The 24,214-nt window shown below is 34.1% G+C and overlaps 4 protein-coding genes across 6 annotated transcripts; 2 read left to right on the forward strand and 2 right to left on the reverse strand.

The window, feature by feature from the left end:
- The first annotated feature begins 1,087 nt into the window (after positions 1–1,087).
- On the forward strand, positions 1,088–2,323 carry LOC101205079 (pentatricopeptide repeat-containing protein At1g80550, mitochondrial). The gene is given in 3 exon segments (XM_031889167.1): positions 1,088–1,673; positions 1,675–2,165; positions 2,168–2,323. Coding segments are annotated over 3 exon segments (1,179 nt in total). The 5' UTR covers positions 1,088–1,113; the 3' UTR covers positions 2,296–2,323.
- On the forward strand, positions 1,277–6,907 carry LOC101204831 (putative UPF0481 protein At3g02645). Of its 3 annotated transcripts, none has more exons than XM_004136047.3 (3): positions 1,277–1,411; positions 2,397–2,476; positions 4,809–6,907. In XM_004136047.3, exon 3 carries the CDS (start codon positions 4,834–4,836, stop codon positions 6,553–6,555), a length of 1,722 nt encoding a protein of 573 aa, XP_004136095.1. In that variant the 5' UTR covers positions 1,277–1,411; positions 2,397–2,476; positions 4,809–4,833; the 3' UTR covers positions 6,556–6,907. The 3 variants fall into 3 exon arrangements, with proteins under 3 accessions (XP_004136095.1, XP_011659517.1, XP_031745026.1); XM_011661215.2 differs by lacking the exon at positions 1,277–1,411 and adding an exon at positions 2,087–2,227; XM_031889166.1 differs by lacking the exon at positions 1,277–1,411 and having other exon boundaries at positions 2,343–2,476.
- Positions 6,908–12,425: 5,518 nt separating this feature from the next.
- Positions 12,426–14,698, reverse strand: LOC105436194 (amino acid transporter AVT6E). The gene has a single exon (XM_011661216.2). It carries the CDS (start codon positions 14,379–14,381, stop codon positions 12,903–12,905), a length of 1,479 nt encoding a protein of 492 aa, XP_011659518.1. The 5' UTR covers positions 14,382–14,698; the 3' UTR covers positions 12,426–12,902.
- Positions 14,699–15,246: 548 nt separating this feature from the next.
- LOC101211070 (F-box/LRR-repeat protein 20) lies at positions 15,247–23,099 on the reverse strand. The gene is made up of 16 exons (XM_004135818.3): positions 22,888–23,099; positions 21,901–22,200; positions 21,666–21,794; positions 21,343–21,550; positions 21,084–21,230; positions 20,445–20,519; positions 20,010–20,081; positions 19,608–19,679; positions 19,306–19,377; positions 19,104–19,175; positions 18,724–18,795; positions 17,811–17,882; positions 17,046–17,189; positions 16,883–16,954; positions 16,396–16,542; positions 15,247–15,877 (listed from the first exon to the last, which is right to left on the reverse strand). Exons 2-16 carry the CDS (start codon positions 22,096–22,098, stop codon positions 15,693–15,695), a joined length of 1,737 nt encoding a protein of 578 aa, XP_004135866.1. The 5' UTR covers positions 22,099–22,200; positions 22,888–23,099; the 3' UTR covers positions 15,247–15,692.
- Positions 23,100–24,214: the final 1,115 nt, after the last annotated feature.

Consider the following 24,214-nt stretch of genomic DNA (forward strand, 5'->3'; position numbering starts at 1 on the left):
GAATAAGTATTCCCTTAGATTGGAAGATTATTTTAAATAATAAAACTTATGAAAATATTTACAAATAATAGATATTGATAGATTATTATATGTGTCTATCATGAAATAAATCAGATAGACATAGATAGTTGTCTATCATATATTTGAAAATAACTTGGTGAAAATAACGGTTAACATTTAACTCTCTTTAAATTTATAAGGACTTAGTTTAATGGTTTCTTATAGTTAATTCAATATAAGGTAACATCTTGACTAAAATTATACTCTCCATTCTCCACCTTTAAGTGAACTTTTGGTGAATCATTAACGTTTAGATCTATTTGAAGTTTCTTTATAGACTAACAAAGTCATCAATTGTGCTTCATTTTGGTGTGCTTTCTTGCAAATAGTATTCATCTCTTTTGTTTTACCTTTATTTGGCGTGACTTGTTAAGTTGTTTGTTTGGGTTGTGTTAAAAAACTAAAGTTGAAATAAGATGGAGTGGTTGAGATGGTTCAACTTGCACTATCTTATGAGTAACTGTATTGGGATGACTATTTGAGCTTATAGATTTGTAAGCGTGTCTTCAACTTTTTTAAGAAACAAATCAACTTTGAAAGCGGAGGAAAACATCCTTTTAGGAGTGGCAAAGAAAACGACAATGGCAAGGTAGTCCAACAAAGTCACACAACAAAATGACCAACTACCTAACTCGTTCAAGAATCATCAATTTTGACCTTGTTATGCTTTTACTTACACCAACAACACCGTCACTAAATCAATTAACGCACGATGAGATGGATAATTTGGCATTTGCTCTATTTTTAGCGTGATATAGCAATAGGTTTTATGAGTATGTCCAAATGAATTCTACCTCGTTTTAGGGAGATTTGCTCGTTTGTTCTCTCTCATCTCATTCCGACAACTATTCCCTTTCCAATACAAACTATTTTCAATTAAAGGAGATCTATTTAGTTACAAAATTAAGTCTTTATTTACGTAAATGTCTTCCAATTTAAAACACTCAAAATAACAGTGTATCAGTATTGTAATTGATGTATATTATATTAGTTCAGTGTAACAAATATAAGAAGCGTATATCAAATGCATAAATAGTGTATATCAATGTATGTATGGTAAATTGTACTTGCATTTTATTAATTTTTCCTTCGGTTCCCGCCGTTTCCCTCTCTCTTTTCTCTACTTCTCCGACGTGTTTCTCCGCTGGCAACCATTTTATTTTCTATCAATACAATCAACAGCCAGAGTTCGATTTCAAGTTCAACAGCTCAGAGTCTCCTGCTGTCCGTGAGGCGCTTGATTCTTACTGCAATGACCGAAGGCGATCATACGAGTTTTTCAACTGGGTTGAATCAGAATGTAAGTTCGATCACGCCACTGAGACCCAAACTCGCATGCTGGACATTCTCGGTAAGTTCTTCGAGTTCGATCTTTCCTGGGTCTTGATTCACCATATGCAATAATCGCCATTTGCTTCACCTGATCACGCCACGTTTCGAATTTTGTTAGAGCTCTTATCACCTTTATCTCCCATCTATTTTATCCCATTTCTGACTAATCTTTATGCGTCGACCCCTTTAGTTAGTGAAGCGATTGCTGCTTATGAGGGATTGCGGGAGTTTAAATTGAGGGATGAAACTTCGTTTTGTAATCTTATTGATGCACTTTATGAGGGATTGCGATTCGAGTACGAAGATTCATAACTTAATTCTTCATGGTTGCCGTAAAATTGGGCGGTGGAGTAAATGTAGAGAATTTTGGGAGGTGATGGGTAAGAAGGGTGTTCGTAAGGATTTGCAATCGTACTTGTTATATATGGATATACAATGCAAAACTGGGAAGTCTTGGGAGGCTGTTAAATTGTACATGGAGATGAAAAATAAGGGAATGAAATTGGATGTTGTGGCCTATAATACAGCGATTCATGCAGTTGGGATTTCGGAAGATGTCGATTTCACCAACAGAGTGTTTCATGAGATGAAGGGAATGGGGTGTAAGCCTAACGTTGTGACTTGCAATACTATTATTAAGCTATTTTGTGAGAATGGAAGATTCAAGGATGCTCATGTGATTCTCGACCAAATGCTCAAATACTGTCCACCGAATGTTATCACCTATCATTGTTTTTTCAGGTCTCTTGAAAAGCTGAAAGAGATTCTCATGTTATCGACAGGATGATTAAACTTGGGGTTTATCCAAAAATGGATGCTGATGTGATGCTCATGAGTAAGTTTGGAAGGGGAGAGACAAATAGAGCACACAAGAACACATTGTTAAACATCTGGCAAACATGATTAACACGATATTACTAGTTAATCTTTAATTTTGAATGTTGAAGTTTGTTCTTTTTTTTAAAAAAAATAAAATTCATTCAGATTAGAGATATCATTGGCAGGCTATCGTGTTGCATGATGTCCGGATGATTTTCCTGTTCTTGAGGCACTCAGCTGATGATCTTTCAAATTATTCATGAAGGTATCAAATTATTGACGATGGATGCATACATTTGATGAATTAATTGAAAAACCACATCTTTCTTGAAACAGAAAATAAATTATTCAATAGATTTTGGTTTCTACTTTATTCATGGTATTATCTTTGCATGGTTTGTTTCTATGGTTTTTTGTTTCTATTTTATACCCCAATGAATTGGTTTCTACTTCTATTGTTTCTTTCCTTCCATAATTAACCATATGAAAGCACGAATCATGTGAGACCACATAATATTCTTTTGTGAGCAAAAGGGATTTCCTGTAAGAGTGTACGTGAGGAGGCTCACAATATCATTAGAGAAAGGAGAAGCCTATCCAAAGGGGAGGAGGATCTCCTTCCAATATTGCTTGTGAAGTGAAAGGTGCACCGATATTGCTTGTTGGTGCACATTTCACTTCACAAGCTAAGGGGCTATATGCCATTCAAATCACAAAAAAAAAACCCCAAAGCGCACACTACAAATCAAGGAGGTGTATCAAAATATTTTACTTTTATCTCCTAGGGTTTCTTTGTAGCCATAAAATCCACAAGAAATCTCAAACTGCACACTTTCAAAGCATTTTTGTGTATTCTTTCAACCATTATCCTGATTAAACTTTGGGAAGTGAGTTACCAATATTTTCCCCAACAACAGAGGAGGGAAGAAACGAAGTCATCAATAGTTACGATTAGGAGGAAATTTAGAACATCCACCAAGACTATAGAAAACCTCTCCTGTTGGTGGCCATTTGATGAGAAGGGGAGTAATTCCAAAACTCTATGAAACACCGAGAATAGGCTACAAAAATAAAACTTAAAGAAAGAACTCTTATCCATCCCCTAAAAGGATTTATATTTCTCTATAACAAAAAGTAGAATAGTACCAAAACTTCACAAATTCTTGAGTTTACTTTGGAAGTACAACTTCGAAGGGACTGATGGAAAGTTGAATAGTTGAGGATAGCAAGCCTAACTATGTGGATGTCAAGATTCTCCAATAGCTTTGACAAGCATCGCGGAGATAAGGGGTAGTTGGTAAATGAATTGATGTGGAAACTATCAATATGTAACTTTTGTTCTTTATTTTCTCTCTAAAACTTGTTACTTTTGCTACATCAGGAAAATGTATCATGTTTCTTATCTAAATTATAGTAAAAAGGAATGGGCTTAGGTTTAATTTTAACATTTTTTTTATGTAGTTACTTTAATTTTTATGAGAAAATAAGAAACATTTGTGCCTAATAACACAAACACTTTAGTTTTGCTATTGTGTCTACGTGTCAGATACTTGGACACTTGTTGGATAGATATTGGACACTTGGACACTTGTTGGATAGGTATTAGACACTTTTTAGTACAACAAAAATGTTATACATGCATAGAACATTTGTTGAGTAGGCTAAAAGGATGCATATTTGACAGTATTATAATTTTTTTTATTGTGAAATACATCAAGCTAAGTTTTTTAAGCATATAAATGCATCAATTCATTTACTTTGAATTTTCTTTTGGTATAAGAATGATATATTTTTTAAAAAATTTAGTGTTTAATAGACTTGTCTTGCCCTGTCGTGTTCTAGATTAAAATACGGTGAGTCACCATGTCTGTTTCTTGTGCATTCATGTTGCGTATCCATATATGTGCTTCTGGCTTTAGGGTCCCTTCTTGTTCCTTGTGTGTGAACTGAAGCATATTACGTGTATGATATTGATTTGGTGGTTTAACTTTTCTAATGATTTAGTGCAATATCAAATGGATAAAAAATTAGAAGCACATACGTTTGCCTATAGAACACATGCACGTTATTAGCTTTTATGCTTTGATAGTGTCACCGAGCAATTATGTAAATACTTTGGTATTCTATCGTCTGTGTGGGACAGCACTTGTCAAAAATGTGAGATTCTTGGATTATGTGGTGGGAAAATTGTTTTCATTGACATATGAACGGGTTATTTTATCCTTTTCTAATGAAACCGAAGAAACGAAAGACAATGTAGCAAGCGTGAAAAATATGCGGATATATATATATATATATTTAAATATCAATAAATTTTGTCTGCCATTTCTGTCCTTTTCTGACCTTTAATTGTGGTATGAACATAAAAAACAATACATTAATCCACGTCTTTTTTATGTTATTTCTTTCACATGATTGAGCACACGAAAACTTCGTGGGAAAAATTTTAAGATGATGGTAGGACTGCCTTAAACGTTTGGTTAAAAATCACTGAAGGATAGTTTCAGAACACAGTAGTCTTGACGAAAGTGAATTGAGTTATTTATCAGCCTATAAAACTTCCAACGTTCTAACTGCTCAGTACCAATTCATTGCAGATATATTACCATCCCCGTACTTGCCATGAGTCTCTCCAGCAAATCACGATTACATTCTCTTCCTGCTGGACATTATTGGGGATTAAACTTAAGCTATGAGGAAGGATGGGTCAATCAAATTCGTCAATCCATGGATGAAGAAGAGCTCGAGGAAGACATAGGACATCCAGCATGCATATGCACTGTCCCCAGGTCTCTTATGGCCATTGATCCTGATTCATATACTCCACAGGAAGTCGCAATTGGTCCATACCATCACTGGCGCCAAGAGCTGTATGTGATGGAGAGGTACAAGATTGCTGCCGCAAGAAAAGCTCAAAAACAGCTCCAAAGCCTCAAGTTTCACAACCTTGTCGAGAAATTGGCCAAGTACGAGCGAAAGACCCGAGCGTTCTACCACAAATATCTCAATTTCAACAGTGAAACGTTTGCTTGGATGATGGCTATTGACGCATCTTTCCTGCTGGAGGTTCTCCAAGTATATACCATCAGAGAAGAGAAGAGTATCTCAAGGGTTTCCTCAAAGTTGTCATGTTTGGTAGTGGTAGATAATGAGGGAAGGAGATCAGCGCAAAATACTATTCTGAGAGACATAGTAATGCTTGAGAATCAGATACCTTTATTTGTTTTGAGAAAGATGCTGGAACTTCAATCTCCTGCCCTTGAACAAACAAATCAATTGTTGCTTTCTATGTTGCTGGGACTGTGTGAAGATCTTTCTCCTTTCGAGATGTTGGAACCTCAAGTGTCGGTCTCAGAATGCTTTCATTTGCTTGATTTTCTGTACAGAATGATTACTCCAAAGTTGGCTGACCCTCTGGAGATATTGGAAAATGATCAAAATCAAAAGGAATCCACTAAAGAAAATTTCGAAGACGAAAACGCCTTCAAGCACTTTTGCTGTTCCTTAAGTAGACTGGGAAGTGAAATTTGGAAGATTCTCTCAAAGTTCAACAAAGGCCCGGTACATTTATTCAGAAGAATACTTAATTCTAGACCCTTACAAGTGATCTTCAAACTGCCGACAATCGTCTCTAAACTTCCTGGAATTGTGGTTCTGATGAAGCCTCTCAATCACCTATGTTCTCTGCGAAAAGGTGAAGAAGAAAATGATCTAGAAAAGGGGAGTTCATGGAAAGTTGGAAAAATCAAACTTCCTTTGTCGGAGGAAATAGCAATTCCTTCAGTGTCCCAGCTGACAAAATCAGGTGTTCATTTCTCAGCCATCGATGGAGGCGTCTCAGCCGTTGCCTTTGACCCAAAGGCAGTGATATTTTACCTTCCCACCATTAATCTGGATGTGAACTCTGAAGTAGTATTGAGAAATTTAGTAGCATATGAAGCTTCAAAAGCATCAGGGCCTTTGGTTTTCACTCGTTTCATTGAATTAATGAATGGCATCATCGATTCTGAAGAGGATGTGAAATTGTTGAAGGAAAAAGGAATCATTCTTAATCATTTGAAGAGCGATGCAGAAGTCGCTGATCTCTGGAACGGGATGAGTAAATCCATCAAGTTGACGAAAGTGCCATTCTTGGATAAGGTAATTGAAGATGTAAATAAGTATTACAGTGGTAGATGGAAAGTTAAAGCTTCAAAATTTGTAAAAAAGTACGTGTTCGGTTCATGGCCATTGCTTGCATTTCTAGCTACCATTTTGCTCTTGGCCATGACTGCATTACAAGCATTTTGCTCAGTTTATAGCTGCTCTCGGTTCTTCCATCATCTCAACGCTGATGGGACCTAGTTTGCTGGATCCGCTCTTCCTCTGTCTTATCCGCTGTATAATCCTTAAGCAAGACACTAGATTTCTGCTATACTCTCCTCTCCAATTCCTTCAGCTTTGAGCCATTCGTTCTCCCCTCTCGATTGGCATTTGCCAACCTTAAAGCTTAAAAGAAGAAAATGGTGGAAGGCTTTCTGCTCGACTTGTCTTGGTCTTGGGCTACACAGGAACTTCGTTGGCAACTTTTCTTTTATTAATTTGTTTGATGTTAAATATGGAAAAAAGAATTGTATAAATGTAGAAAATATTTGTTTGATTTGTATTTTATTGATAAGAATACAATTTTGAGTTTAGATTCTATGGTTTGGAATTATATGAATTATTTCATCTCATAAAGTTGTGTGTATATAATGTATATTCATGTCTAACTTGATGAATAAGACAGTAATTATCAAGATTAATTCGGATGGTTCATCAGATGTTGCGACTTTTAAATTTAAAAACATCGTCCAAAAAGAAAAAAAAAAAACTTTTCTCAATTGTTCCAAGAAAGATAAAATTTAAAAACATCGTCCAAGAAGGAAAAAAAAAACTTTTCTCAATTGTTCCAAGAAAGATACGTGACTGTCCATTTTCATGCTCTCCATTTCAAATTAATAGGGCAGGAAGCATTACTTTCAAGTGGGAGATAGTGAAAGAAATGGGAGATAGTGAAAGAAATAAAAGTAGAGGGTGAAAACTTTTGAAATTTGTTCCAAACTATAGTTACAAAGTTTTTTTTTCCATTAAGATTAAAAAGTATACATGATATCATTTACATAAACTCGTATAACATATCTGGCGATGTTATTTACAACTATATGAAAGATATCATTCACATGAGTCATATTTGATTAGCTAGTTTTAATTTCATTTAGTCATGACTATCTCTACAAGGGTCTAATCAAAATTCAGTTAAATTACTTATTATCTTTACAAAGGTCTTGCTATGGCTATCTTTATCAAGACTATAACTATCTTTACAAGGGTCTTACTATGACTCTATCTCTATAAAGACCTTGCCATGACTATCTCTACAAGGGTCTTTCCAATGTTAACTGATATGTAGGTCGAGCGTGACTACATGGAAGTGGTGGTCCATCTTATCAATGTTTATTTGGGTCTCTCTCTTGTTTTCTTTTTCAGCAAGGAAGCAAAATCCGTGCTCAAGTTGGACTTTGTTTCTCTCTCCCATGTGACGTTTTGTAGCAACTTCTTGGTGTATTCCCTAGCGAGCAAAGGATTATAAATGGTTGAACATGATTCGTCTCTATGTTTTGTTTTCTTCCTACCCATAAATTTTATTGTGTGATGAATAGATTCATAAGATTGTAACGGTAAAGAATAAGACAAAAGATTCATAGAATGATCCAAAAAGAGAAAATAAGACAAAAAATTCATTGGATAGGAATCTAAAAGAATAGGACAAAAGTGTATACACACTGTATTTTAATTAACTAGTTAAACTGAATCCAAGAAAAATATAAAATTAAGAAGATAATAAACCACCAATTAGTTTAGTTAATTTTTTTTTGTTAGTAGTTAGAGTAATCTATCATTTTATTATTTTTCAACTCAAGTATATTACTCAACTTAAGTTTATTTCATATTGAATCGTTGAGTCTTTGATGTATCTAAAGTAGGAGTGTAAACGAGCTTGAGTTAGATTGGATTGGAGGACATTTTCTTCTCAAACTCATATTTTCGGGTTGGTTGGATTGACAACTCGAATAACCAAAATAATGTATTATACCAATCCAACACAAAGTTGAATTGAGTTGTCAGATTGAGAAGGAGATGGTGAACGTCGAGACTGAGAAGGAGACGATGAACGTTGTAGATGAAAGGCCAAGATGAAAGGGAGAGAGGTTGAGTTACAAAGATGAGACGGGGCGTGGAGGTTGAAGTTGATCGAAGTAAGGATGAGGCCACTTCTTTTTCTATTTACTAAATTAATAATAATAATATATATGTATATAAATATGTCATTAAATTTTAAAGTTGCTTTCAAATTTAATACGTAGAGTAATACTATCAGAAATAAAAAAGAGAAAATCAATATCATTCTCAAATGTATAAAAAATCTAAGATTTTGAGGTTGAAATCTTCATACTTTTAAATCTTAAAACAAAATATAAAATTATTCGTATCATCTAGATTATTCAATTATAGTTGAATTTTTCTTTTGTAAAAAGAGACACTATCTTAAAATATTTGAAATAATAATTTTAGCATGAAACTAAAAATCATTTCTTTAATTGTAAACATTATTATATAGTCCAAACAATTTCAACCTATGCTCAAAATGATATTAATAATAATAATAATACAACATGAAGTACTTAATTTAATATTAATCTGAAAAATTCAATTGCTTCCAATGTGTAATGTATTTTACATTGGGCGTTCCAAATTCAAAACAAAGGGCAGAACCCCAACACTCTATGGGCTACTATTCAAAAGACCAAAAAGCCCCTCTAACATTACCCACACATCACGCAAGAACACAAGGACATATTTGGAAAACTCGAAAAAAAAAAGGTTAGATCATAGAAAATATCCCTAAACTAAAAATACACATATATTTCCCTGAGTTTCAATATTGTTTTAAAACTAGCCCGTAAAAAATTAATGCTTGTTTAGTCGAGCAAATGATCTAGATCAATTTTATTGAATCATTTTATCATCTTAAATTATCATCATATCATTTCATTTCTCGATTTATATATAAAATTTTATTCTCGTGATAGCTTCGAAATATTTATTGAAGTTCAAGATAATAACTTTTTTTAAAAAAATGAGAAATTGAATCTTGTCCGCTAAAGATAGAGATCATAAAGTTAAGATCATTTTTAAATATACTAAAAAATCAAAAGATTTATAATAATTATAATTTTAAAAAATGTAATTTAGGTTTAAAATAAAGATTATTACATATTTACCCCTGATAGGAAGATTTACTCGGACGCAAAATATTTGGATAAATAGAAACGCCGAAGAGCGAAATCACTCAATTCTTTCACATGCAAATTAAAGTTATAACTTCCCACTTCCAATGCCGAACAAAACCGCTTCCTCTTCCCGCCTCTGCCTCTGTGCTCCCACCACCCATCCCGGCTCTTTCCGCTGCAGCCTCCACCGTCGTCTTTCGAATTCCTCCCACAAAACCCCGCCGCTGCCGCCTCCTTCTCCGCGTGGAAGCCAGTCGAAGGCGGCAGCGACGACGACGGATCATCATTTGCTTAAGGCGTTTCTGATGCAGATCGTAAAGCCGTCGAGTCATGATCTTCAAAGACGGGGAAGTTTCGAGCCTAAACCTTCTCGATTCTGCAGTGTCGTCTCTGCTTCGGATCCTCGTTTGGCTGTTTCTTGATCGTGAATCGCGTACGTATGCATACATATGTGATTGATGGTTTTTTTAAATTATTTATCGATCGTTTCTGTTTTTGCGGATGGAATTTAGTGTGTGTTGTTGTGTACAGGGGAACGTCAAATTGGCAACGTGATTAAGCGTTTCTGATATTAATTTATGGAATTGTTAGGGCTTTGAAACTGAAATGGTGTAGTTTGTATATATAATTAGAGGATTAGCAGACTGATCTTGTAAATTAGTGAGAAGACTAAAATAGTTTCAAATATTCGAGAAGAAATTATTCAACTTTTGGTTGACAATAATTCAATGACATCAAATAGATTTATTAGTTTCAATTCAAATTATCACTCTGCCAATTTGAAGTTTCTCTTTATCATAATCCCAATTAGTAGTATGTTTAAGGATCGTGATGGAATCATCTTTAAAAAATTCGTATGGATAGTAGAAGGTTTTTTTTTTTTTTTTTTTTAATATTTCAAGTAGGTTTTGCTATATTTTAAAAATAGTTTTTTTTGTTATTTTTTAAAATTAAGTTTACAATTAGAATATGGTTTATATCATCTATTTGTTAAACGTTTTTTTACAAATAATATGAAAAATTAAATTTTGTTTTTTAAAAATTTGTGTTCTTATTCTTTTTAAGGTGAGTGAAATATAGTATTGTGAAAACAAGTGTAATTTATAAGAATACACAACGAAAATAAATAAAGTTACTAAATAGGAATTAGTTTTTTAAAGTTAATCTTATAATAATCACTCCTACTTATCATTTTAATTTGGTATGTTTTGTTATCTAAAATAAGTTCTAAAAAAGTATTATTTTTATGTTTCAAACATTATTTTCAGCGAATACAAGTTTTTTTTTTTTTTTTTTTTTTTTATCTAGTTTCAAAAGCTTCATTTTGAAACCATAATTAAGTTAAAATAAAATATTTATCAACTTACATTTCCATTATTTTTTTTATAGTTTCTCTAGTTCGTTAGTGTTTGTACTCCCGGTGGTAAAACTCATATTTGTTACACAATTTTTAACACTAAGGAATAAGTTATTTTCATACACCATATGTTCTCTAAACAAAGATACAATGGTCAATTGCTTGTCCCTATCAACTCGAATAGGTTGAGGTTTGTTTTATTTATTTGCTATTTAAGAACTCCATAGATCAGGAACTGTTGTACCAAATCTTTCAAGCTTCACTAGTGCCCTCTTTGCTTGTTCAAATGTTGGATTGATGAAGGTTGGTAGGCAAATCCATTCTCTCTCTCCATCAAAATGAGGCGTCAGTTTAATTTATTTGTGGGAAATGGACTAATTTCAATGAATGCAAAATGTAATGCCATAAATGATGTTTCTTTGTTAGTTAAGACGATGAAAAATAAAGATACTGTAACTTGGAACTCTCTTATCTGTGAACATGTTGGATGGTGCACAGAAAACTTTTGAAAGGATGCCAGAACGTGATGTTGTGTCTTGGACTACCATTATATTAGCTTATGGACAAGCCAAGTGTGAGGATGTTGCGTTCAAATTGTTTGGTGTCATGCTTTCGAATCGAAGATTTCCCCCCTCCTTTTCTGCATGTGCATCCCTTGGCACTACTAAAAGCTTGGGGAACAAATTCATGCGTTGACATACAAAGTTCACTCAATTCTTGTCTATCTGTATGTAATGCTCTGATAACAATGTATTTCAAATGTGGCAGTCAAGAAGGCATTTCTGTGTTCGATCAGTCGAGACATAATTACCTGGAAAGCAGTTTTAGTTGGCTGTGCACATAATGGACTAGGTAAAGAGGTAATTGGGATTTTCAAACAAATTGAAGCTGCAGGAATTTTTCCCAATGAAATCACGTTTATTGGTGTTCTGTTTGCATGTAGTCATGCTGGATTAATAGATGAGGGCCGGAGGTATTTTAATTCAATGAATCATCATGGAATTACCCCCTGTTAAGCATTATACGTGTATGGTTGATCTACTTGGTAGAGCAGGAAATCTTACTGATGCTGAAGCCTCCTGGAACGTATTTTATATTTCCATGTATATGCATGTAAAGGTCTGTGGGAGAAGGTTTCGGAAATTCGAAATACGATGAAAGATAAGGGAGTTGCAAAAGAACCAGGAGTCAGTTGGATTCAGATGAAGTGCAGGGTACACTACTTTCTTACCAAGGACGATTGTCATGACAAGATTGAAGGTGATTCATTCATGCTTGAAGGAGTTGTTAAAACATCTCACCATGGCAGGTTATGTCAGATACAAATTTTATGCTCCATAATGTGGAAGAAGATTAAAAACAAAATAAGCTTCTGTACCATTGTGAGAAGCTTGCCGTTGCTTATGGGATCTTGCACACACCAAACAAGATGCCAATTGAAATCATGAAGAATCTTCGGATTTGTGGAGATTGTCACACCTTCATGAAATTTCTCTCAAGTGACAACGAAAGATAATAATAAGAGATGGGAATAGGTTCCCCCATTTATGTTCAATGTAACGTCCTTTCTGTGAGTCAAGGACAAGTTATATATTCAAAATTGTAAACATACATTTCAAATTGTTTGATCAGGAAGAGTTTGCATTGAATATTAGTAAATTTACCTTATTCTAACAGCTGAATCTTTTACTAATGCAAAATTGCAGTTGCAAAACAATATCAAATAAACTTACATAGTATCTTGTTTGAGAAAATTCTGACACCTGCTTCAATTTATCCATGCAATAGTCCAAACGATAGGGTACACAACTCTCTCAATAATGATTACATAACTCTCGAGTAATGCTGCAAAACAAAACTGTCTTTTTCATACCTCAAGTGATCCCATTTGTGTATGAATTCTTGAATTATGCAGGCGTGGTAACGAATACAGCGCCTAAAGAATCTAGCTCTGAAAGATCAGTTAACATGAATTGATGAACCTTATGCAAAAATGTACTTCCCAACACTTAAAAGAATGGTTACTCGGACTGATTGCTTAAGCTGTAGATATTACCAATCAATCCAACAATACCAACAATGATAGCCAGCCCTAGCATTGACCATGATAGGAGCTTTTCTGTTGCATTCAAGCTCCCCTGCCCACCCTTCTTGCTTAGCTTTAATGCAATAATTGATGGAAATATGAATCCCAAAGAGACTGCTGTTGTTGCCCCTGTAAATTTAAAGGCCGTCCAAATGTTGGGAATCATGGTTGAACCAATATAGATCAGAGCCAACAAAACTATTGTCAAAGTCAGAGACCTGTTCCTGCTCTCTGAAAGTGGCGCTGATCCCTCGAATATCAATGTGTCGACAGTTTGTCGTAAGGAGAAATGGATAACAGGAAAAACAAGAACTAAATGAAGAATATAACCAATTCGAACTATGTAATTTAATGCGGAGCTGAACCGAATTCCTAAATCCCTGTCAAAGTTGGTCAGCACATCCGACTCGGTATCATTTCCAAAAAGTAAATAACCAGATATGGCAGTCAAAGCATAAACCACAATGCATATCACAGTTGTAACCCTCCCCACTGTATTCATCTTCTGAGGAGACCTTTCTTCGAGCTCGTTGTATATAGGTGGGACATTGAAATGACAAACATAAGCATTTGTCATTATTGGAACCACCACAAGGAGGTCTAAAATCGCCTGTTTGGATCCAAAATCAGGACTCATTCTTGGAGGCTCAATCTTTCCTTCTACAAGTTTAATCAATGCAATAGCACAAGCAACTATAACAAAGACAACCGCGAGAGCTACCGACGCAGCTGACGTCAAACTCAAGGAATCAATCTTGTTGAGAGCACAAAGAGGAGCTAGAAAAATGACCAACACAACCAAAACCAAAAGCTTTCTGTGATCCCAAAATCCATGTCCCAACCATTGATCAAAGACCCCAATATGACGAACAGAACCAGACATAACATCACCCATAATAATCAAATAAACAACCAAAACACCAGCATTGTTCACAATTATACATATTTCAGTCAAAACCTTCATAGATCTCCCAAACGCACATTGAACAACTTCCCCATACGACGAAGATTTAGATATAACCAAAAATCTTACTAACAATTCAACACTAAACTCAGATAAAATCCCAATCAAAACTATCAAAACAAACCCCAAACCAACACCGAGAACTTTCATGGTGGCAGGTAAAGCCATAATCCCAGCTCCAATAATGGAGGTTGTGAGATTAAACACAGCCCCTGAAATCCTCGACTCGCCTCGAGGCTCCCCAGTAATAAGGGGATGCCTATCAACATCAAAATCCAAATCATCAAACAGATCATCCTTACCATCTGTAAAACCATTCAATGCTTTGGATCCAATCAAACCTTCTTCATCATTGGGAAAATTGGAAAGTTTTAGGTCAGGCGATCTGGGGTCCTGAACATCAATCTGGGATTGTAGTTCAACATATCTAGTTTTATTATCCATTTCCATTCATAGAAAGTTGAAGAATTTATGGAATAATACAGATCAAGAAGCAAAATAGCAATGACATTGACCAATCCCAGAATGAAAAGTAAGAACTTACTCCAACAACAATGGAATTGAAAGTTGTTTCTTCTTTCTTGTTTTTCCGATCAAAAACCAAACGGAGAAGAAAGAAACCTAAATCTCAGGGTCAACGGTCTACCGTCGTCTTTGTTATCGTCGTTGCTTAATCAAATTTGATGAACGAGGAAAATGGGAGTTGAATTTGGATGCCATCTTCAAAGCTTCAAAAAATAAATAGCAAAAAGATTCAACCTTTATACAATCTGAATTAGACGCAAATCTGGGATCCATTTGTTTAACACATAAAGCCAATCCACCGGGCCCATCTCCTGTAACGTGGCGTCATCTTATTGGATCTTAGTCCTTTTATAGATATCGCTCTACGGTAGAATTGACCGTACCAGATCCGACCTCTTGGCTTGAGTTACGATTTAATATCCAATTTTATTGTTTTATTACTTTTTCTCGAAGTTATGCTTTGAAATTATTTTGGATGAAATTCAGATTTAAATAGTTTGTAAAAAAGTATTTATTTGGTACACTTTTCCTTAAAATATGTGAGATTTAATTTTATTAGGACTATATCTTACCTATTGATTATGGTCATAATTAAGAAAAATATTACTTAATAATAATAGTTGTTATCAGACTCTCTTAACAAGGAGAGAGATTAACAAAATTCAACTAACAAAATTCCAAATATTGTAAATAATAATGATGATAAATAGTATTCAATTTAAACATTCGAACAAGAAAATAAATAAATATATTTTCAGAGCTAAGAAGACGTCAAATTTGACGACATCACTTCACTGTACAAATCATATGAAAATAAATTATATAAGATGAAAGTTCATTAGGTGGAAAAGTATCCATTTCCAGTTTTGTACATGAACAGAACATATTAACCAAATGACTTTAAAGATAAAAACTGGATTATTCACATTCTCCACTGCCTTAGCAGAGAAGGAAGATCAAAGATGTATTTACAAAAGAGAACATATCTACCATGGCTTGCTTGGAAGTTCTACTGCTTCTTATCCATTTTTTTCCAATAAACTAGAATGAAAAGAAAGATAGAAAACAAGCTTTTTAGACTCCACTAAAAACACTTGGTATTTGAAAGCTCATGGCCTAAAACAAATCCAAAACTATGTACAATTCGATAAGAACTTGTTGCCTGGATATCATTATTTACAACTCTGCCTTTGTGGCAGGTTGAATCACAGGGCATCTTCTTCTTCTTCTTCACGGCTACTCAGGGCGGAAGCTCACCAGATTCGGGAGGTCGGTAGATTGAAGCTTTTTTATGTCACTTGCTGAAACTCGGCAAGCCTCCAGTGTCAACTGCTTTAGATTCTTCAGTGTTTTCAGGTGTCGTAGTCCTGCAGAGGTGATTCTCGAATTCGAAATGTTCAAAGAGACCAACCCTGTTAAACCTGTGGGAATATATATTGGAGTAGAGACTTCAGAACATATATACACAGATTCCAAATATCTTCTCCTTCAGCAGCAGCAATATATAGATTTCAAAGGAAGAATGTAAATGAACCAATCTCTTACATAAGAGAATGCTTTGTGTCATCAAATGTTATGATGCAACAGACTGTAGCAGAAGTAATTAAATTAAAGCAAGTGCGAGTCCCGCACTTGTTAAAATAGAACCAACACTTGAAATATAATTTGATACTGAAATACATCAAACTAATATTTTAAGCATATAAATGCATAAACTCATCGACTTTGAATTTCCTTCTTGTTCTAAAATGGTATATATTTTAAACAATCTATGTTTTATGTTGATGTGTTCTTGTGTGTCCCTAAATTCAAAAATTTTAAAAAGTAACGCGTTGCTTTGTGCATGTCATGTCATTTCAGTATTTGTACCATATTCGTACTTCTTAGCTCATAAACAAACAACAAAATGTAAGATTGTGTATGAATTTGGATGAAGTACCAGAAATGAGTTCCAAGGATTTATCAGTCAGATTGCCATTTTGTGATAGATTGAGCACCATCAAGGACGACAGGTCTTTAATGTTCTTTACACCAGCATCAGTCAATCCTCCACCACATATTTCCAGAGACTGTAGGTTCTTGAAGTCTGGTCAACAAAAATACAGAAAGGAAGTGAGAAGTATAGAACCCATATATCTAAAACACCCCATGACATGTAAGAGGGTTTGTTTGAAATGACTTTTGAAGCGGTTAAAAATGCTTTTCTCTTAAAAATTCATTTCGTGCTCCCCTAAATCTTGTCTTAAATGGTAACTCATCCATACAAATTTCTAATATCCTAGCTCATTTGAGTAAGAGATTAGCAAATATAAAGTAGTTCAATAACCGAAGCTTTTGAACTTATCAGGATTTTGCACGTCCATTATTATAAAATATATTTTTCATAAACTAAATAGCAGGTGAATATAACTATGATATGCACATACTCCGCAAATAGTTTGTTCCGGAGTCTGTAATACGAGCTCCAAAAAGATCAAGATGAGTCAATCCTACTAAACCTGCAAAACAAGAATATAAAAAGGCTAATCGTAAAAGAAGAACTCCAAGAGAATTCAATATCAGAGCATTTCTTTACAGAAGAATATGTACCAGTAAGGGACGCAAGCCCAATGTCCGTAATTTGGCGAGTATCCAAATTAAGTGATTTAAGAGATGAGAGTCCAGACAGCTTTTTTAAGCCAATGTCAGTAACTACGGTGAATGAGAGGTTCAATTTCTCCAGATTAAACAAACCTAAAACATGACAGATGGAAGGTTGTGAAAACCAAGCTTACAAGGCTTGCCGATCCTAAACAGTCGCAAGGAAAGAGGGAAAATTATCACCAGCACTCTCATTAGGATGGGTATACAACTAATTTTGAAGCACAACTTGCCAAAGTAGACCACAACTATCAAGATTGATGCAGAATACATCACATTCATGGGGTTTTATTCAATCAATTTAAATGGCAAGACAAAAATATAAAATTTTCTTCTACTTTTCCTCTGACATCCAAAAACCTATAATTTTTCTTCTTTTTTTTTTTCCTTGGGACCAAATTCTGCCCTGTAATTCTTCCTTGAATCAAAAGAACTTGAAGACATAACCCAACGTCTGCATTCAACTCTCCATTTTATCATTTCTCAAATTCATAAAAAGCATACAAGATATATTTAACTGATAAAATATTCTTACAACGGGGAAGCACATGAGATCTGCTAGGTTAATTCAAATTGAAGTGGTTGCACATGAGATGAGAATAAATATCCATGAATAACGTAAACTTCTTTAAGAGCCAGGCAAATAATTCCTTCTCTCAAAATACACGTGTTTGTGTGTGTGGTGTGTGTTGCCAAGTAGTGCTATTGTCTAACCAGATAGATGACGTAGACCATTGCTTCCAACATCAGTATCAGACAACTCCAAACATTTCAAACGGTGGAGAGCTGAAACAAATTAAGTTTTAACAATCAATTAGGGAAAACATTACAATAGACAAAAGAAGCCATAGGACACACAAGGGACATAACTCAAAAGTAGATACAATTAAAGATGTTTTATGAGGGTAAATCAATGATGTAGCTTGTAGGATTAATGTTAAATAATTTGTATAATATAGTTAATATTGTTAGTTTAGTTGTTAGTTTTAAATTAATTAGTTATTTGTCTGCCATTTTAGAGTTGTATTAGGGAGATTTTTTAATATTGAGCTTTTATTTTTTGGGAGTTTCTCTCAACTTTAAGGATGAATTTCCCTTGTTTGATGATCATGGACTAGACTGAATACCTAGGAGTTAGGACTTCAAATTGTGATGAACTATCTATTATACTCAACTTCAGTCAGGCAATGATAACATATGGCCGATTAATAAAAGGAACCATAAGCATGAAACTCTAAACATGTCATACTTAAGAAGAAAATTCAGCAGCAAACAGTTCATAAATGACTCATTTATTACGAAGTCCACCCAAGACTGCACCGACATTAGTGAATCTTATATATGACTGATGAGTATTTTACAAATAGGGACTGCTACGTGACAGTTCTTATGGCAACTCTGTCTTTCTAAAATGGGTTCTGACATAACGTGTTGGTAAGATGAACTGCAAATATTGGACTGGTAGCGTTAACTCCATCAGTGACCTGCAAACTTAAGGTCAGGAGCTTGGATACAGGGTTTATTAAGGAAGGGCAAATTTCAGTTGATGCAACATTGGCAAACAAGAATACAGAGTAACAAAATAGCAACAAAATCAAAGAGAGATGTTTGAAGTTTAAATGTAAACCTTTCAAGTTAACAAGGCCATCATCCTCAATCCTGCATGAATCCAAGTTCAAGCTCTCCAAATTTGTTAAACCTGCTTTGTTGAATAAATTAAAAAAATATACATGTGTGTGTTTAATTACACTCATAAGACAACTTCAAACAAAAAAAAAAAAAAACTCATTTCAGAAGATTATTGTGCAATATTGTTTATTGGTAAGTACTGTATAAGCTTTATGGACTTGGCATTATAACGTTGTAAATTTATTGAGCTTGAAAACCCTAGTTTCAAACACTGTCTATTGAATATCAGTGGCAGGGCTGATGGCTTCATTGACATTAAGGAAATACAAAATGAGGCATTAAAATGGATTCAAAGAGAATTTCAGGTAGTGAACACACCTTTCAGGTGAACCAAACATTCATCTGTTATGTCATTGAACCCCAAGTTCAATATTTTCAAAGCCCCAAGCCCTGTGAAAAAGTAACCATCATAAGTTCAATATTTTCACAGCAAGTGCACGAGAGAAGGATAGGGTCAGAGGGAGAATGCCAAAAAGAAAAAGGGCAAGCAATTTCACGAGAGATTCTTGAAGAAACTTACCAGAAAATTGCTCGCTTCCGTCATCAGTTATGTGACATCTGCTAAGGTTCAAATATTGAAGGGCACCAAGAGCTGACCAAAAGGGCACCCAAAAGTTAGTATGGTATGGCAAACTGAATATAAATACATAAAGACGTTTGTCGTCCAATTTTGAAAAAAAATTTACAGATAAAGAATACAGTGTCAACCATTGATCTGTATTTTATTGAACAGTGTGTCGTGAATAGTTAAAAAATAGATTAATTCACACAAGTTAAATTACTAGCACCCTGAAAAGGATAGACAGCATCAAGAATTATAACCTGAGAGAGTGTACAAACAAGCAGCTGTAACTGGACAACCCTCTAAGTTCAGTAGTGAAAGCTTGTGTAGTCCTGTGCAATGCAAAGAAAATATAATTCACGCCATCATTTATAGTACCAGAATTAGGAGACCAAGTAAAACAAAGGTAATGGGTAACCTGCTATATAAAACATTGGGGATCATATCAATGAATAATTGCCCTTGGGAACAGTTAATACGCTATGAAATAAATCAAAAGGGATAGAACATGAGATAAGAATATGCCAAAACTGAAAAACATCCAGCTAAATTGAGTCTCCAGCTCAGTTAGCCTTTTCTTCAAGAAAGCTTGAAACTCTAAATAGAAAAACGACTTATATTTGGCATTGGATTACAAATAAATGGGCAACGGTAACTCCTACCTTTCAAGTAGGCAATACCAGCATCTGTGACCTTACTGCATGAAATTTGCAATCCTTTCAAATTAGTTAGCCCTGTAGAGCAAGCGAAATAATTGTTTATAAAACAAAAATGTGTAAACGAAGAGGTTGCCAGATGATTTTAATAATAAATAAAGTAAACACCTCAATCAAAAAAAATCTTTTAATGTCTAAATAAACTGAAAAAGAATGAACATCTAAGAAAAATAGCAGTTGAACAAAAAAAAAAAACATCAATATAAATTAAAAGAAGAAATCTATGTTTAACCAAGTAGTTTGGATGATTTATAACAATAGCAGTCTACATGAACCACTCAATAGTATTTTTCTTGTATGAGCAAGAAATAGAACCGTACACCCACATATCTACACACATAATCGACAGTAAACTAGTAAATCCTAGGAGAATATAATTACCGGAGAGAGGCTTTATATCAGAATCTGTGATGCAATTACACCATTTGATATTAAGAGACTCCAACTTCCTTAATCCTGAGAAAGTGTAAATATTGAAATTAAAAGGCAGTTGTTCATGTTGTTTATAAAAAAAAACTCACAAATCTGAAACAACATTTTCAAGGTAAAATTCACATTGCTTCAAAACTAACATGCATAACTAAGCAACACTAGTCAAAAGCAGATCTTTTGCATATTAAAAACAGCAGGTGTTATTTTCAAATTACGTTGTAAAGATCCATTTATTACTTTTTTAAGAAGAAATCAATTATAAGATAGGGCATAAAAAACAAACGAAAAGAACAGCTTACCTCAAGTAACTAAAACAGCCCCACTTCACCAACTTAAATAATATAGCACACTTAAGAGTAAGCCCAAAATTAGATATAATAAAATATTATAACAAGCCAGCCCCTAACAATATGTAAATTTATCTGTTTTAGCAGACAATTAAAAAAAAAAACGCGAACTATTATATAGAGCTTATTTTTTCAGGACTATGTTTTACTTAAACCTAATGCGTTCAGAATTTAGATACAATTATTGACAGGGTAATATTCTATTCAGATAAAAAAAAAAACTTCAAAAAGTAAAAAGTACCTTGGAGATGAACAAGTCCCCCATGAATACCAGGACATTTCTCTAAGTCCAATCTGATCAAGTTTACAAGATGAGCAAAGACGCTCATCCCTTGAGCAGTAATTTCACTGTTTTTCCTAAAACTCAAACTTGTCAACCTTGAGAAGCCTGAAAGATTTGCCCATCATGGTTATACTAAATCCAAAAAGAGTCCCTCAGAGAGATCCTCCTCTCAGTTTCCTGATAATGAGGATCAAATTGAAAATAATTGGATATATACCTCCAATATGTGCCAGTCCTCGATCTGATATATGTTCACAGAAGTTCAAATTTAAGGATTGGAGATTTGAGCAATTCCTGAGGTTCATCAATCCACTATCAGTTACTTCCGAGCCAGAAAGATCCACAGAAAGTACAGAGGATCCTTGTGAGGAGATGACATCTATCCAAGCATCGTTCACCCCTGGACATTCTCCAAAGTGAAGATCCTGAAAGTATACAAAATTATCCCATGAATTATATCAATTCAATTGGTTCAAAAGAAATGTGGCAAATACTAAGTAGGATCGATGCCAATTGATGAGACAGTTTACGCTCAGTTACCTGAAGAGCACAATCTCGAAAAGCTTGTATCGAAATATCAGTTAGAAGCTGAGAATACACCAATTCATTGAGGATCAGCTGACTAAGATCCCTTGGAAGCATACCAAAACTGTCATATTGATCTAAATCCTATCATCAGAAGGAACACAAAGAAATTAGACACAATAAACAAAAACGACCACGTGAACACCAGCAAACACTAATGCCACACAAGGAGGTACTGAAAGTCCAGTACCTTGCATATTCGTTGGATGCATAAGTCCATAAGAGAAGGGCATTGCCCTCGTCGAGGATCAATGTCTACAAAAGGTCGAGAAAATGAAGTTGTCAACCATTTGGAACTCCCACTTTTACAGTATTTTCCAGATACTCCTCTAGGCAAACTGTCTTCATTATCTAGCTGGTCTCTCTTCCTAGAACAAGCTCCCCCCATTGAGAAGGTATCCCGTAATCAATTTATGTCATAAAAATTTCAGCAGAACATTATCGTAACCCATACAATAACCAAAAAATAACATATGCACGTTACTTTACCCTGTCAAAATAGAACATAGCAGGATTAAGTTCATTAATCTCAGTAACACATCTCTTCATGAAAAAAGTAACCACAAATCAAATACAACACATTTCAACTTGAAGAATTATAGCAAGGCTAGCACCCACAAAATAGGATTATGTTCATCTGATGTTTCTAAACATGATATCTCGTTGTCACCATGTAATAGATTGATGTATAAGGAAAAGTAAGAAGAGTTCCAAAATAACAAAACCAATTTCTCGAAGTCCCCATTTTCAACTGAAATCCATTAAAGCGAAATTAAAAAAAAAAAACTCATATGCTCACTCTAACTCTAGGACAAGAGTGACGATGAGAAATACTCCAAAATAATCAAAATTTAAAGATAAAACCAATAAGAACAATAAAACCAATCATAGATAGAATTAAAATCCCTGATCACACCTCCTAAATTGCAAACTCCCTCGTTTTTTTGAGAGATTTCTCGCTGTCAGCATAATATAAGGGGGGGAACAACGATCAAACGACTAAACAGGATCATCAAGCTCCTAAAAATCACTTTACCCTTTTACCAACAATCAAAAACCCTCCACCCCACGAACAAAAAACAAAAACCTTCTAAAGAGAACAAAAGGAAATGATCATCGGAAAAGGAAAAGGGAACAAAATCATCTCCAAGAAAAAAGACGAGAACAACAATCATACCTGAACATGATCATCTTGAATACATCAACTGAAAAGGAAAAAAAAAAAACGATTCCCAGGAGAAGAATGGACGAAAAAAAAAATATATATATATATATATATATATATTTATCAGAGAGCAGTGTTTAGCGCAAATGGGTTTTTCTCATCTTTCTTCTTTGGGAGTGGGGGAGTTCTACAAGAGAAGAAGAGTGAAGCAGGGGCCGGAAAGAGAGAGAGAGATGAAAAGAAAGAAAGGAAAAGTGCAAGGTGTCCATAGCCGAACCAAAGTCCGAAGCAATGGATTTCTGACACGTGTGGTTTTGGGAGAGGCGGTGGGTCGGCGTTAGGTGTGCTTCGGTTGATGGGATAAGAAAGCCGCGGTGTGGGACCCACCTTGGAAATTAGAGACTCTTTTTTTTTTCTTTTCTTTTTTATGAAATTGGAAACTCTTTTCTTTTTCAAATTAAGAAAAAAAAGAGTTTATATTTTTTGTGTTCAGAATTTAGAAATGTCTCATTCTCTATACAGTTTGTTTGAGTTTTTGTTTATCTTATTCCTTCAACCTTTTAAATATCTATCTTAGATCTTTATATAGATAAAATATCAATTTCAATCTAAAAATTATAAAAAAAATAGAAAATTAGAAAATTAAGTAAACGTGTTTATTATTTATAATTATTTAAATTAATTGTATATTATGCTTATTTTTTGAATTTTTATACATCCCTTCACACTAAAAGTAACAAAAAAAAATAAAAATATCATCGTATTAATCACTGTTCAGAAAATTTATTCACAAAAACTTTATATTTTGAGAAGATATCCAAGAATAAGCAAAAAAAAGAAATTGACAAAATTAAAAAGGTAGAAGTTGAAAAAATATAAAAGCTACAAAAGTTGGAAATCAGTTGTAATCTATAGAAAAAAAATAAAAATCTAGCTAACAAACAAACTAACCACTTATAATTAGATAAAAACAATAAAATTGAATGATTTGGCCCTTAAACTTATACTAAATCGAGTTAGGATGTTAATAGAAAATTTAAGTTTAAAAGTAAAAAAGTATAGAGAAATTAAAGAAGATAGAGCGAAAAGATGTTTGAAAATAAAGAAAGGGGTATGGTATTTAAATAGAGTTGAAACAAAAGATGAGAATAAGTGTAATTATTGATAATTTCCAAATTGGGGATATAGATTTGTTGAGAGGTTGAAGAGGGAGAGAGAGGACCCACTAAGGGTTTAGCGTTAGGCAAATTGGGGACGCAATCTCATTTAATTATGATTTACATAATCTAAGCACATATTATAACATTCTCTAATATTTTATCAGAGAAACACATCTTAA

The sequence above is a fragment of the Cucumis sativus genome, chromosome 7 (assembly GCF_000004075.3).
Source record: "Cucumis sativus cultivar 9930 chromosome 7, Cucumber_9930_V3, whole genome shotgun sequence".
NCBI lineage: Eukaryota > Viridiplantae > Streptophyta > Magnoliopsida > Cucurbitales > Cucurbitaceae > Cucumis > Cucumis sativus.